Below are 13,587 nucleotides of genomic sequence, written 5' to 3' on the forward strand. Positions count from 1 at the left end.
CAACCCACCCTACTCCAACTCTCCCCTCCTCTCCCCCGGTTCTGTTCCTGCTCCTGCTCCTGCTGTTGACGTTAAGCGTCCATTACTGAATCTCAGTTGAAAGTGCAGCCACCTTAACAGCACAATGATAGTCGGCGAGTCAGGGAACTATTAGTGAGCGAAAAAAAAACCCTCTAGTATTTCAAAAATTAATTAAACCGCATGCAATTTAGGGGGACGTTTATCTTGATTTGTCATAACAGCATTAATTCAAGGTCTTTAATTCACTTGGGGCCATATCTGTTACTCGGAATTAGCCGAGCGTCGTTTTAAGCTTTTCCCAGTCTCACCCCTTCTCCAGAAAATAAAACTCTTGTTGTATTTATTTTTTATCTGCAACCTTTTCACCCCCTCCCTTTTCCTCCTGGTGCCCCTTTTGTCTGAGATAATGCAAAAAGCACCGCTTTATGATCCCGTTCAAACGCTTGAAAAGAGTTCGCTTTCATTCTGATGCTGTGATTGATTGAGGTCCGAATTGTTGAAATATTAACGACCTTTTCGACTCGGCGTCCTCAAGAAAATTGAAACCAATTTTCTATCGCCACAGTCTGAGGACGGCTGGGGGTTAGTGGTGAGGGGGAGAAGGGGAAATTAAACCCTCCTTGTTTTAATGAGTCGGCGCTGAGTTTGATGGGGAGGGGGAAGGTGTGAGTTTGGACAAACAGGAGCAGGAATCATTAGGAGTCAGACTGATAGAGACTTAATTGAGCGCTTAGGGTTCCCGAAGCTCCATCAAAGAGCGGTAAATGAACTTGAGGAATTCCCCCTGTTCGGTGCTATTTACATTCGAGTCACGCAGCTCCCAAAGTGAAAAAAAAGTTTAAGCTAATGTTACACACTTGGCCTTGTGTGCTCTCCCGCTTCCCATCTGTCCAGAACTGCAGTCGTAATTACCACCAAACAAAACAAAAATCCCCAGGAAAAACATTCCAATCAAATGCATAGACTTTTGTGTGTGGGGGTGGAGTTGGAGATGTTACGAATATCAGAAATGTGTTTTAATAAAATGTATTTTAAACCTCTAAGTTAGCAATTGCCGCTGATGTCCAATTTGAAATACTCGGGCGTTTTAATTCTGTCAGGTCAACCTTCCCTCTCCCACCCTGCGTCCGTAACAATTCTATTGTTTCAACTCATTGAAGGTTATGTCCGCAGGTATTCAGTACAAAGTCTCTGTCGACAACATAAACAGTCCCGTCGTGTGTATATTTTGTAAATCCATTTTCCCGAGCGGGTTTAGATGTCACTGTATATTATGACCTTGTCGTTCATGCTTTTCTTTTGTTGCTTTCACGGGCGGGGGGGTTAAAAACATATCCCCAAAATAAAATTCCCACCCCCCTCCCAAAAATATAAAAATGGCGAGAGCAGTCCCTTCCAGCGGGATTTTGAGTGGTTAATGTTGCTCAGAAACTCACTGTCGGCGTCACATGAGCCATTAGAATTCAGCCACCAGTGTGTCGATGTGTATCTGAACTAATTAGTTTTGAGATGGAGTTTTGATTGAAGTTCCACAATCGATGCCTGTGTAAAATTTGTTTCTGGCGCGCCCTATTAAAGGCTATCTTAAGCGGGCAGCTTTACTGCGCTGTGTGTCGATAGTTTTAATAAACATCTTGAAGACTATTTTTCAATAAAGTGGCGGCAGCAAATTAGTACAACGCGATATGACAGTCATTATTCAGAATGTTGGCACAAAAATAAGAAATAGCAGGGAGAGTGTAAGGGGAGCATTATCATTTTAATTTAATTTATTTATTTGGTTGTCCAAATCTCTTCCCTTGAAATCGCCTGCCCGAATGCCTTTGGTTTAGTTTCATTACATCCTGAGAACGCTGCACAGAGCACCAACGTGATGGGGAATGGCAGGCGATCCCAGTAAATTACTTTTCTCGTCAAATCGAAATTTCATTCTGGTTGTTAGGGAACGTCGAACTGAAGCAGATGAAGTCATTGTGAGTTGGGTCGCAGTTCCCCCTTCAGCAGATAAGGAAGTCTGAACACACATTTCATTACAGAACACAAGCGTCTGGAGCAGTGAGAGGGAAATCTGCACTGTCCACGCTCTGCCTGAGAGAGTTAACCCTTGCACACAGCAATTTTTTTTTAAGCGGGAGATCATGTGGGAGCATAGGGCTATGTCACAGGTATGGGAGGGATAAAGGTTCCAGCTCAAGATAAGGGCTTGTTGGAGAAAAGCATGCTTATGGGGTTATTCCCTGTTTGAAAAATGTTCATTTTGGGGCAGACTAACTCCCTCAATCCTTCTATGGGCAGATGGCTTAGCCCTATGTCTGTTTCATAACACAATTTCTCAGGTTGGATCCTGCCCTGACTGATGGTGTTTCTTAATGGTAGCCTCTGTACTTTTGCAGAAAATTTTAGTTCTTCCACAGGAGACTTAGTCAACTCGCAAAGGTAACCAGCTCTTTAATATTCCAGTATAGTTGGGCTTCAAGGACAGTGATTCTTTGTGTTATGTCGTTATTCTAACTCCATTTGAATGTGTTTTTAAAAATGGTGCAAATAGTTATTTGGGGAGTTGGAATAAAAAGTGATTAACAAATAATGAAATGGTAATGTCTACGAAGTGTACAGTTCTATACCAGAGGTCATGTATGCTAAGTACTGGGAGCCACACAATCTCTCTCCTTTCCTTCCAGTCAACATTCCCCTGTAAATCAGTAACTGTTGAAATGTTTCTCAGCAGCTGCTTGATAATAATGGTAATGTCTAACTGTGGTCATGCTTTTGTGTTTAGATTGTTTGGGAACAGTGGGGCGTGCAGTGCGTGTGGACAATCTATACCAGCCAGTGAGTTGGTCATGAGGGCACAAGGCAACGTCTATCACCTCAAGGTAATGGCATCCATTGTGCTTAGAGGAATTGCTGAACTGTCATTATCTGGACAACGTTTTTATCTCTCAGTTGATTACTATTGACATCTTTACTGGTTATAAAATGATCACCCCTGGCTCACTGTTGCCCACACTGTAGATTGGTAGTTTGAAATGCTGAGATCAGTCACATAGTATAAAGCGGTGATGTGTAGAAATATTCACAGCATTGTTACAGGCCATTCAGCTCAGTACAGTCCCTAAGAGCCTCTTACTAATCTACTTTATTCCCTCCCTGCCCCCATCAGCATGACATTCTATTCTTTTGGATGTGTTTTCTACTTCATACTGAGAAGGACTGTAATGTTTAACTTTTTAACTTTGTTTCTTTATTTTCTACTTTGTACCTAAGACTTTGTACGTAGATACCTTTGTACCTAAGATGGTGCTGGGAATAGTGACATTCTACACTTTTCACTTCTGTACTTGAGTACACATGACAATAAAATTTAACTCTAATTCTGTCTCATTAACTTTTATATTGCTCACATCAGCTAAATTTGTGGTAACAAATTTCACATTCTTCATTTGCTCATGAGGATAGATGTTTTTGCTGAATTCCTTTATTTGATTTATTACTATCATATTTACAGCTCTGTAATTGGAAACATCTCTGGTATGTTCACTCTTTCAAACCCCATAATAATTTTAAAGATCTGTACTAGGTAACTCTTCAGCAGCCACCTTTTTCTTGAGAAAAGATTTGCAGCCATTATGTAAGAGGGTTGAGTTTATCCTAAGACTATTGCTTGGTAACTAAACAAATGCTGCTTTTGGTTTCTGCCTTCCCTACAGTGCTTTACTTGTGCCACTTGCCGGAATCGTCTTGTCCCTGGAGACAGGTTTCACTATATCAATGGCAGTTTATTCTGTGAACATGACAGACCCACGTCCCTTATCAATGGACATTTGAATCCACTTCAGAGCAATCCTCTACTATCTGACCAGAAGGTAAGCTTAGGTTCTGTGTGGCTTCTGCCTCCTTTTTATACTTTATACTCAAGGTGAGAAGATTCAGTGAAGGGAGTCATAATAGTTTTGAATTTATTTGGAGACGTTATGCAGAGCAAATTGCAATTCATCTTCAATTTGAAGTCTGGTCTTTTGCTGAATGTTAAATATGAAGATGTAATAATGTGTAGCATGTAAACTCAACATTAAACAGAATTGTATTTTGTTCCTTTAATTAAAATAACCAGGTGGTGCCGTGTGATGTAACTTCTCTGTGACATTGACATGACATGATGGGATGCTCCAGCAAGGTCATTCCATGTGTACCAGCTTGTTTTCACTTGTTTTTTGGTGTACCTGGGCTTTGGAGTAAAGTGCAGTATCTGCTTTGGTGCTGGCTTCTGTGCGTGGTGCGTGCTCTCCTCCTGCCACCAATAAATAAATAAAAATGTTTTATTGGCAAAGATAAGAGACTCAAATCATTTTGCACTACCAGTGGGTGGATCTCATTGACATGTTTCAACCTGATACAGTGAATGTTTGATGTAAATGCTTCCCTACTTTCACCACTTCTTTGCTCCTTACTTAGTTATAGAAAAACAAACACCCGAGCTATTTTATATTCTGAAAGCTGCAACAGATTTGAGAAGGAAGCGTTCTTTGAACAATTTAACCAGAAATTAGAAATGTTGAGTGATGTATTGGGATTGAGGTGGTCCATACCCTAGCAGATACAATTTGGAAGCACTCGCTACAGAATCAATGTAATTCTGCATTGCTTCATATTGTTCCTTACTATTGATCAGCATTTCTACCATGATCTGAGTAATTTGTTAGATAGGCTGAAATCAAATTAAATATCACAATGTTTCATATTTTCCATAATGAAGTTTCTCATAATGGGAGGGGGTGAATTATATTCATGAGTTAGCAGTCTCGTCTCATCAAAGTTGCAGATGTTATGCAATCCTTCGACCGCAATCCTTTACTCTCTTTTAGTGACTCTGCCTGACACCCAATGTTCCTTGCATCATCCAGTTAGTAGGAATGACTCTTTATCCTTCTGTCCCTAATATCACGCTGTAGCACTCACTCCCTGTTCTTTTGGGGTAAAAACAATGACTGCAGATGCTGGAAACCAGATTCTGGATTAGTGGTGCTGGAAGAGCACAGCAGTTCAGGCAGCATCCAAGGAGCAGTGCTGCTTCTCGGATGCTGCCTGAACTGCTGTGCTCTTCCAGCACCACTAATCCAGACCCTTCACTATCCCATGACTCAGCTTCTAATTTAGACTCTTGGCCTGCTATTCCAGTGCACATTGATACGGGATAAATATATTGAGTGGAAAGACTGCAATAGAATCAAAATGTTTATGATTTAATGTGCAAATTATCTTGAGTGCTGAGTTAAGGCAAAAAAAAATCTCCCATCAGAACTGGTTTGTATATTCCTTGAAGCTTATGTGTCATTGATTTTACCAATTTGGACATCCTGGATGAATTTAGTTTCTGATGTTGACACTCACATTCATATAATGGTTTAACTTGGATTGAGAGTGAGGTATGTTAGTCCCTTATTGATAACACGGTTTCCGTATAAATAGCACTATAGTGGTGTCACTAGTTAATATGCCTCTGATTTTAGACATATTTTCAAATGTCCTCCCTCTTAGTCCCTTAGCAGACATGTGTATATTTAAACACAAGTTGTAATGGGATACTTTAGTGAGAAACCATGTCTCCAATTCAAAAGAGGATGAGAAGAGTCTAAAGATTGTAAATTATCTGTCCAGCAAGGAAAGTAAATGGCAAAAGCTTGTATGTGGAGGTTGCCAAGTTATTCCAACTACCGCACGTGCTTTTCTTTCCTATTTGCAACATAAATGGATGCAGTGGGAATCTGAAGAAGTCCAAGTTTTGTCTAGAAATTGTCCCTTGATCTAGAACTGTGACTCAGGTCAAAAGCATTGCCCTCGCAACAGATTGATTCATTGGGAGCTACCTGGGATCTGGTGTGACACTGAGTTTTTGAATCTGGTTGGATCTCAGCCTGATCCACTGCTTCCTGCCATCAGCCTTTCAAATTCTGCAGACGATTCACTCATGATTTAAATGGCCAAGTGGAGTCAGCAACACTGGAAGGGTTAATTGTGTGGAATTTTAACAAGTGTTAAACAGATGGGTTTTTTTTCCCCTTCTCAACTTCAGAGTAATGTCAACAATTCTGTGCCAAACGCAGCCTTGCCTTTTAAAGGTCCTTTTCCCCCATTCTCCACTTTTAACCTTGTATTCTTTGGGAAGTTTAGGAAAAATGGCAATTTCTGCCCCACCCCCTCCAGTTAGACAGCTCCTTCGCCCCCACCCTTACTCTCCACCTCTTTGTGTTACTAACTAAACAGGACTCTGCTCTGGTAGGCAAAGTACTGTCAAGGACAGAAAGAGAGCCTGATAAGTTTTTGTTCCTTAAAACAAAATGCAAAACATTTCCATTAAAACAGCATAATTGGTGTTGTCTCTGTCGATAGGGGCCGACATTTGATGTTCATTTATTAAATAGGCGCTAGGCTGCTCCCTAATCTCTTTGTTCAAGACAGACAAATTACCTTTCTCACACTGTGGTCAAACTCAGGGGAATTATAGCTCAATGCCTCAGCTAGTTTAATTAGCCTGCAAGTGGGGGGTTGCAAATTGCTAATGCACCTCAGGCTTTTAGTTGCTCGATCAGAGGGTGAAACAGGGAAATGCACTAAACTGATAAAAATTCTAACTTGTGAAATGTCAAGAAAATAGAACTTTTATTTAAAATAAAATTGACTTGTGTATTTAGCTAGCTTATTGGGTGTTGGTTGCTGTATTGTTTGGAAAGCAGGCATTACTCTGTCAATTGTGACACTGTTTGCCTCACCAGTTCAGTCTCTCTCTGGCTAGAAAAAAAAACTTTTGAGTGTTTTTTTTGTCGTGCACTGTAATCTGGTAAACAATATTTGTGCCTTTTCTCTCCACCCCATTGTAAATGGTTGCAGACTGCGGTTTCAGTGATGGTGTGCAGTCTTTTAAACCCAGTCTGTGTTCCATTCTTCCCTGCTTTATTTGGGTCAAATGAAAGCAAGGCTTCCATTTTGCAGTTATGTTCACCCATTTGGTACATAACTTTTTCTCAATTTTTTTTTGTTTGATTATAAAATAGTCAAATCCATTATTTGTTTAGCGCACACTAACTGGTTCCACATCGAATTATTTAAGTTATGTAAAATCGAAGTAGTCTGAAACTGACAGCTGCCTAGAATGAATGTTATGAGGCTGACTGTTATGTTCTGGCTGAAATTCCAGAAATCTAGTTGAAGAATGGATTAATGAAATGGAGATGTTTATATCGATACGCGACACGTTTGGCCATACCGTTCTGAGTGAAATCAGCTTTTTCAGTTCAAAACTTTCAATGAAATGAAAATTAGGAAATAGTATAAGCATCCAAAAAATGATAGTGTGTACTTCCTGCAAATTCTTCTTGGTAGAACGGGCCTTGGGGGCATTTTGGGAGAGGGCTTTGATTATGGTGCACTTTCCCCTCTCCTTGAGCTGACTTTTCTCACTGTTTTGATCTGCAGGTTTGCTGAGATGGGTTTGAGCAGTGCAGAATGCGTGCCTTCATCTTTTCGATCTGGCTCATCGCAGGTGGACCCCACTTTGTTCCAGTAGACAGTCATGTTTTTTGGCTGGTTTCAATGCCAGGTACACGACGACATTGCACACTTATATACCCTTGCTAGTTTGCTCTCACCAAGCTGTTCTTGCATTAAAAGTGACTTGAGGACACCAGATTATGGACTCCGTGAACCCGGGCTAATGAGACTGTTCAGAAAGGGGGTGGGGAGGCAAAAATACATATGGCCCATTTTGGAGGACATCTGGAATAATGACAAATTAAACTAATTACTGGAGGTTTTGAGATGTGCTTTGTACCTACATTAATGATTAGCAAGGCACTGGCCTCGGGATTCCCCCTCCTCCCTGTATTCTATTTTCTTTACGACATCCTTGCAAAAAATTGTGTTGGCTCTTTGTATTTCTAAGTGTTGTATTGACAATGTGTTTATTGCTATTATTATTAATAAAGAGGCGGCATTGGGAGAAAAAAATCCAGTGATTTTGTGGTAGTTCTCTATCATATAAACACTTTTAGTGGTTCTCTGTACAATAACATGTATGTATGCATGTATGTGATTTGTCAAATGTTGCTTCTCCCCCTCCAACCCCCAGCAAAACCATCCCAGCTTTCTAGTATCTAATGTAGGACTTTAAGAATGGAAATTTTATTTGTGATATTTTCAAAAAAAAAACATTTGCTCTAGTATGGTGTATTTAAATAATAAAAAGCTTGAACTGGGGAAAGATGAATTGTGTGTGTTCTTAAATAAACTTAAATAAGCACCACAAGCTCCAGTTCCATTTCCAGTAAAACTGGTAGAAATATTTTTTAATATGTCAACTTTTAATGAGTTCCGTCTATTTAGTATTGGCTACAATGAGAAAACGCTTTATGTACTTTAGATTATAGACCTATTACGTTACAAATGTCATTTGTGCTCAGATAATCCATATGCAAGCAGTAAAGTAGTGTCTTTGATCTGTTTATAGTAATGGGGGAGGAGTGGAGGGGCGCGGGTGAGTGGTAATGGATCTGAAAACCTTAAATCTAAACGAGAGTATCATAAATCACTGAAGTCATGTTTGGAAGTATTTAGCACCAGAAGTTTTCACGAGAAAAGGTATGAATGAACTTTCGGTGGAGGGGGCTATAAGTTGGAGAAAATCGTGCCACAATTGGTATTGCACAGAGAGAGGCTGCTCAGACCTGCATTCTATCATTGAAATGCATGTCCTGATAGGTTAATACAAGGTTTTCACCCGGAACAAACAAGGAACACAATGTTCTATAAATCAGGACAGCACTGAGTCCAGTTTAAAAAGCCATTAACTGAGGGCAGGAATTGACAGAAATGACCTGCTTTTCTGTCTCTGGTTTCTTCTTAAGTGACAGTGACACTGTGTTAATGTGGGAGAACTCTGACACTTATCACAGGACACTGTTTAAAAAGCAGTATTTGCCTATTGCTTTTAGGAGATTTTTTTTGTTACAAATGCCTTTTTAAACAAAAGCACCTGGACATTTTTTTGGCGTTATGCAACTGGATCATGCTGGTTTTTTTAAAAGGTTTTAAAATCTCTGTTACAAGCAAAATGTGATGATAGATTCAGAAGTTGGGCTCACACATAAGCTGAAAACTACATACTCCTGATTTACCTAGATTTCCTGCAAGTAACCCAAGTCGTGTTGAGAAGCAGGATATTGCTAATGGCTAAAAAAAATGAGTAGCAATGTCTTTAATGTAAAGACTAATGATCTATCCAAATCTTACAGCTGATTTGGATCTACTTACTGAAAAATTTGTTTGCTGAAATCTTTTATATCCTATTGTTTTGGCCTAAAGTGATCACTTGCTTCAGTTTCTATTCGGAGGTATCTCCAGCCATTTATTACATTAAGGGTGTCATACTCTGTTGTTATTTTCTCTCTCCTTTTGTAAGGCACTCCTTTTAAAACCCTATCTTTCTGCACAAGCATTTGGTCACCTGTCCTAATGTCTATGCAACTTACTGTGAAATCCTGGTTTGTAACATTTACTATGAAGTGCATGGTGAATTGTACTACATCAAAGCTGCTATATGAATGTAAGTTGTAGCCCTCTGAAACCTAATAGAGGGATTTTAATTTTTTTAAAAGCTTCTGTTTTCTGACTGGTTACAGAATCATAGAGTCAGAGAGATGTGCAGTATGGAAACAGACCCTTGGGTCCAACTTGTCCATGCCAACCCCAGATATCCTAATCTAATCCAGTCCCATTTGCCAACACTTGGCCCATATCCCTTTCAACCCTTCCTATTCATATACACATCCAGATGCTTTTTAAATGTTGCAATTGTACCAGCCTCCAGCACTTCCTCTGACAGCTCATTCCATACACGTACCACCCTCTGCGTGAGAAAGTTGCCCCTTAGGTCCCTTTCATATCTTTCCCCTCTCACGCTAAACCTATGCCCTCTCGTTCTGGACTTCCCCCACCTCAGGGAAAAGACCGGGGTCGAATGACCTTTCCTCAGACTTCATTTGCTTTTATTATGTCTTACTGATCAGAGCATTGACCCTTGAGATAGCAGCGAGTGTGTCCCCACCACCTGACACATAAGACCATAAGACATAGGAATGGAAGTAAGGCTATTCAGCCCATTGAGTCAACTCCACTATTTAATCCCAAACTGCTGTAGTCCTATTTACCAGCACTTGGCCCATATCCCCTAAACCCTTCCTATTCATATACCCATCCAAATGCCTCTTAAATGTTGCAATTGTACCAGCCTCCACCATTTCCTCTGGCTGCTCATTCCATACATGTACCACCCTCTGTGTGGAAAAGTTGCTCCTGAGGTCTCTTTTATATCTTTCTCCTCTCACCCTAAACCTATGCCCTCTAGTTCTGGACTCCCCGATCCCAGGGAAAATACTTTGTCTATTTATCCTATGAAATCCTCATGATTTTCTAAACCTCTATAAGGTCACCCCTCAGCCTCCAATGCTCCAGGGAAAACAGCCCCTGCCAGTTCAGCCTCTTCCTATAGCTCAAATCCTCCAACACTAGCAACATCCTCATAGATCTTTTCAGAACCCTTTCAAGTTTCACAACATCTTTCCGATAGGAAGGAGACCAGAATTGCGCGCAATATTCCAACAGTGGCCTAACCAATGTCCTGTACAGCCGCAACATGACCTCCCAATTCCTGTACTCAATACTCTGACCAATAAAGGAAAGCATACCAAACGCCTTCTTCATTATCCTATCTACCTGTGACTCCACTTCAAGGAGCTATAAACCTGCACTCCAAGGTCTGTTTGTTCAGCAACACTCTCTAGGACCTTACTGTTAAGTGTATAAATCCTGCTAAGATTTGCTTTCCCAAAATGCAGCACCTTGCATTTATGTGAATTAAACTCCATCTGCCACTTCTCAACTCATTGGCCCATCTGGTCAAGATCCTGTTGTAATCTGAGGTAACCTTCTTCGCTGTCCACTGCACCTCCAATTTTGGTGTCATCTGCAAACTTACTAATTGTACCTCTTATGCTCACATCCAAATCATTTATGTAAATAACAAAAAGTAGAGGACCCAGCACCGATCCTTGTGGCACTCCACTGGTCACAGGCCGCCGGTCTGAAAAAGAACCCTCCACCACCACCCTCTGTCTTCTACCTATGTGCCAGTTCTGCATCCAATTAGCTAGTTTTCCCTGTATTCTGTGAGATCTAACCTTGCTAACCAGTCTCCCAACGGGAACCTTGTCGAACGCCTTACTGAAGTCCACATAGATTACATCTACCGCTCTGCCCTCATCACTCCTCTTTGTTACTTCTTCAAAAAACTCAATCAAGTTTGTGAGATATGTTTTCCCATGCATAAAGCCATGTTGACTACCCCTAATCAGTCCTTGCCTTTTCAAATACATGTACATCCTGTCCCTCAGGATTCCCTCCAACAACTTGCCCACCACTGAGGTCAGGCTCACTGGTCGATAGTTCCCTGGCTTGTCCTTACCGCCCTTCTTAAACAGTGGCACCATGTTAGCCAACCTCCACACTTCCGGCACCTCACCTGTGACTATCGATGATACAAATATCTCAGCAAGAGGCCGAGCAATCATGTCTCTCGCTTCCCACAGAGTTCTCTGGTACACCTGATCTGGTCATGGGGATTTATCCACCTTTAACCGTTTCAAGACACCCAGCACTTCCTCCTCTGTAATCTAGACATTTTGAAAGATGTCACCATCTATTTCCCTACATTCTATATCTACCATATCCTTGTCCACAGTAAATACTGATGGAAAATACTCATTTAGTATCTCCCCCATTTTCTGCGGCTCCACATAAAGGCTGCGTTGCTGATCTTTGAGGGACCCTATTCTCTCCCGAGTTATCCTTTTGTCCTTAATGTATTTGTAAATACCCTTTGGATTCTCCTTAATTCCATTTGCCAAAGCTACCTCATGTCCCCTTTTTGCCCTCCTGAATTCCCTCTTAAGTATACTCCTACTGCCTTTATACTCTTCTAAGGATTCACTCAATCTATCCTGACGATACCTTACATATGCTTCCTTCTTTTTCTTAACCAAACCCTCAATGTCTTTAGACATCCAGCATTCCCTATACCTACCAGCCTTTCCTTTCACCCTGACAGGAATATACTTTCTCTGGATTCTCGTTGTCTCATTCCTGAAGGCTTCCCATTTTCCAGCCATCCCTTTACCTGCGAACATCTGTCCCCAATCATCTTTCGAAAGTTCTTGCCTAATACCATCAAAATTGGTCTTTCTCTAGTTTAGAACCTCAACTGTTTGATCTGGTCTATCCTTTTCCATCACTGTTTTAAATCTAATAACATTATGTTTGCTGGCCCCAATGTGCTCCCCCACTGACATCTCAGTCACCTGCCCTGCCTTATTTCCCAAGAGTAGGTCAAGTTTTGCACCTTCTCTAGTAGGTACATCCACATATTGAATCAGGAAATTTTCTTGTGCACACTTAACAAATTCCTCTCCATCTAAACCCTTAACACTATGGCAGTCCCAGTCTATGTTTGGAAAGTTACAATCCCCTACCATAACCACCCTATTATTCTTACAGATGGCTGAGATCTCCTTACAAGTTTGTTTTTCAATTTCCCTCTGACTTTTAGGGAGTCTATGATACAATCCCAATAAGGTGATCAATCCTTTCTTATTTCTCAGTTTCACCCAAATAACTTCCCTGGATGTATTTCCAGGAATATCCTCCCTCAGCCACAGCTGTAATGCTATCCCTTATCAAAAACGCCACTTCCCCTCCTCTCTTGCCTCCCTTTCTATCCTTCCTGTAGCATTTGTATCCTGGAACATTAAGCTGCCAATCCTGCCCATCCCTGAGCCACCTCTCTGTAATTGCTATGATATCCCAGTCCCATGTTCCTTACCATGCCCTGAGTTCATCTGCCTTCCCTGTCAGGCCCCTTGCATTGAAATAAATGCAGTTTAATTTATTAGTCCTACTTTGTTCTCTGCTTTGTTCCTGGCTGTTTCACTCGGTCCCTTTCCCAACTGTACCAGTCTCAGATTGATCTCTTTCCTCACTATCTCCTTGAGTCTCACTCCCCCCACCTTTATACTTTAAATCCTCCTGAGCAGTTCTAGAAAATCCCTCTTCCAGTATATTAGTCTCCTTTCAATTCAGGTGCAGGTCACTTGTACAGCTCACTTCTACCCCAGAAGAGATTCCAACGATCGAAAAATGTGACTCCTTCTCCCAATCACCAGCTCCTCAGCCATGCATTCATCTGCTCTATCCTGCTATTCCTACCTTCACTAGCTCATAGCACCTGGAGTAATCCAAATATTACTACCCTCAAGGACCTTCTTTTGAAATTCCTGCCTAACTTGCTGTATTCTCGCTTCAGAATCTCATCCTTTTTCCTTCCTATGTTATTAGTTCCTGCTGGCCCCTCTCCCCCTTGAGAACATTCTGCACCCTCTCTGAGACATCCTTGATCCTAGCACCAGGGAAGCAACACACCATTCTGACTTTTCGCTGCTGGCCACAGAAATGTCTGTCTGT

The 13,587-nt window shown here is 41.1% G+C and overlaps 2 protein-coding genes across 4 annotated transcripts in view; one reads left to right on the forward strand and one right to left on the reverse strand.

The window, feature by feature from the left end:
• The window catches only part of LOC122554153 (LIM domain transcription factor LMO4.2), a 38,653-nt gene extending 30,369 nt beyond the window's left edge, over window positions 1-8,284 (forward strand). For all 3 annotated transcript variants that reach the window (XM_043698730.1, XM_043698727.1, XM_043698728.1), the window contains exons 3-5: window positions 2,801-2,897; window positions 3,732-3,887; window positions 7,495-8,284. In XM_043698730.1, the coding sequence (XP_043554665.1) occupies window positions 2,801-2,897; window positions 3,732-3,887; window positions 7,495-7,503 (262 nt within the window). In that variant the 3' untranslated portion in view covers window positions 7,504-8,284. The remainder of the gene's footprint in view (window positions 1-2,800; window positions 2,898-3,731; window positions 3,888-7,494) is intronic.
• LOC122554152 overlaps window positions 3,931-13,587 on the reverse strand; it is a 342,532-nt gene continuing 332,875 nt past the window's right edge. The window contains exon 5 of the mRNA XM_043698726.1: window positions 3,931-4,312. Coding sequence (XP_043554661.1) covers window positions 4,225-4,312 — 88 coding nt within the window. The 3' untranslated portion in view covers window positions 3,931-4,224. The remainder of the gene's footprint in view (window positions 4,313-13,587) is intronic.

This window comes from Chiloscyllium plagiosum, chromosome 11 (assembly GCF_004010195.1).
Source record: "Chiloscyllium plagiosum isolate BGI_BamShark_2017 chromosome 11, ASM401019v2, whole genome shotgun sequence".
Classification (NCBI taxonomy): domain Eukaryota; kingdom Metazoa; phylum Chordata; class Chondrichthyes; order Orectolobiformes; family Hemiscylliidae; genus Chiloscyllium; species Chiloscyllium plagiosum.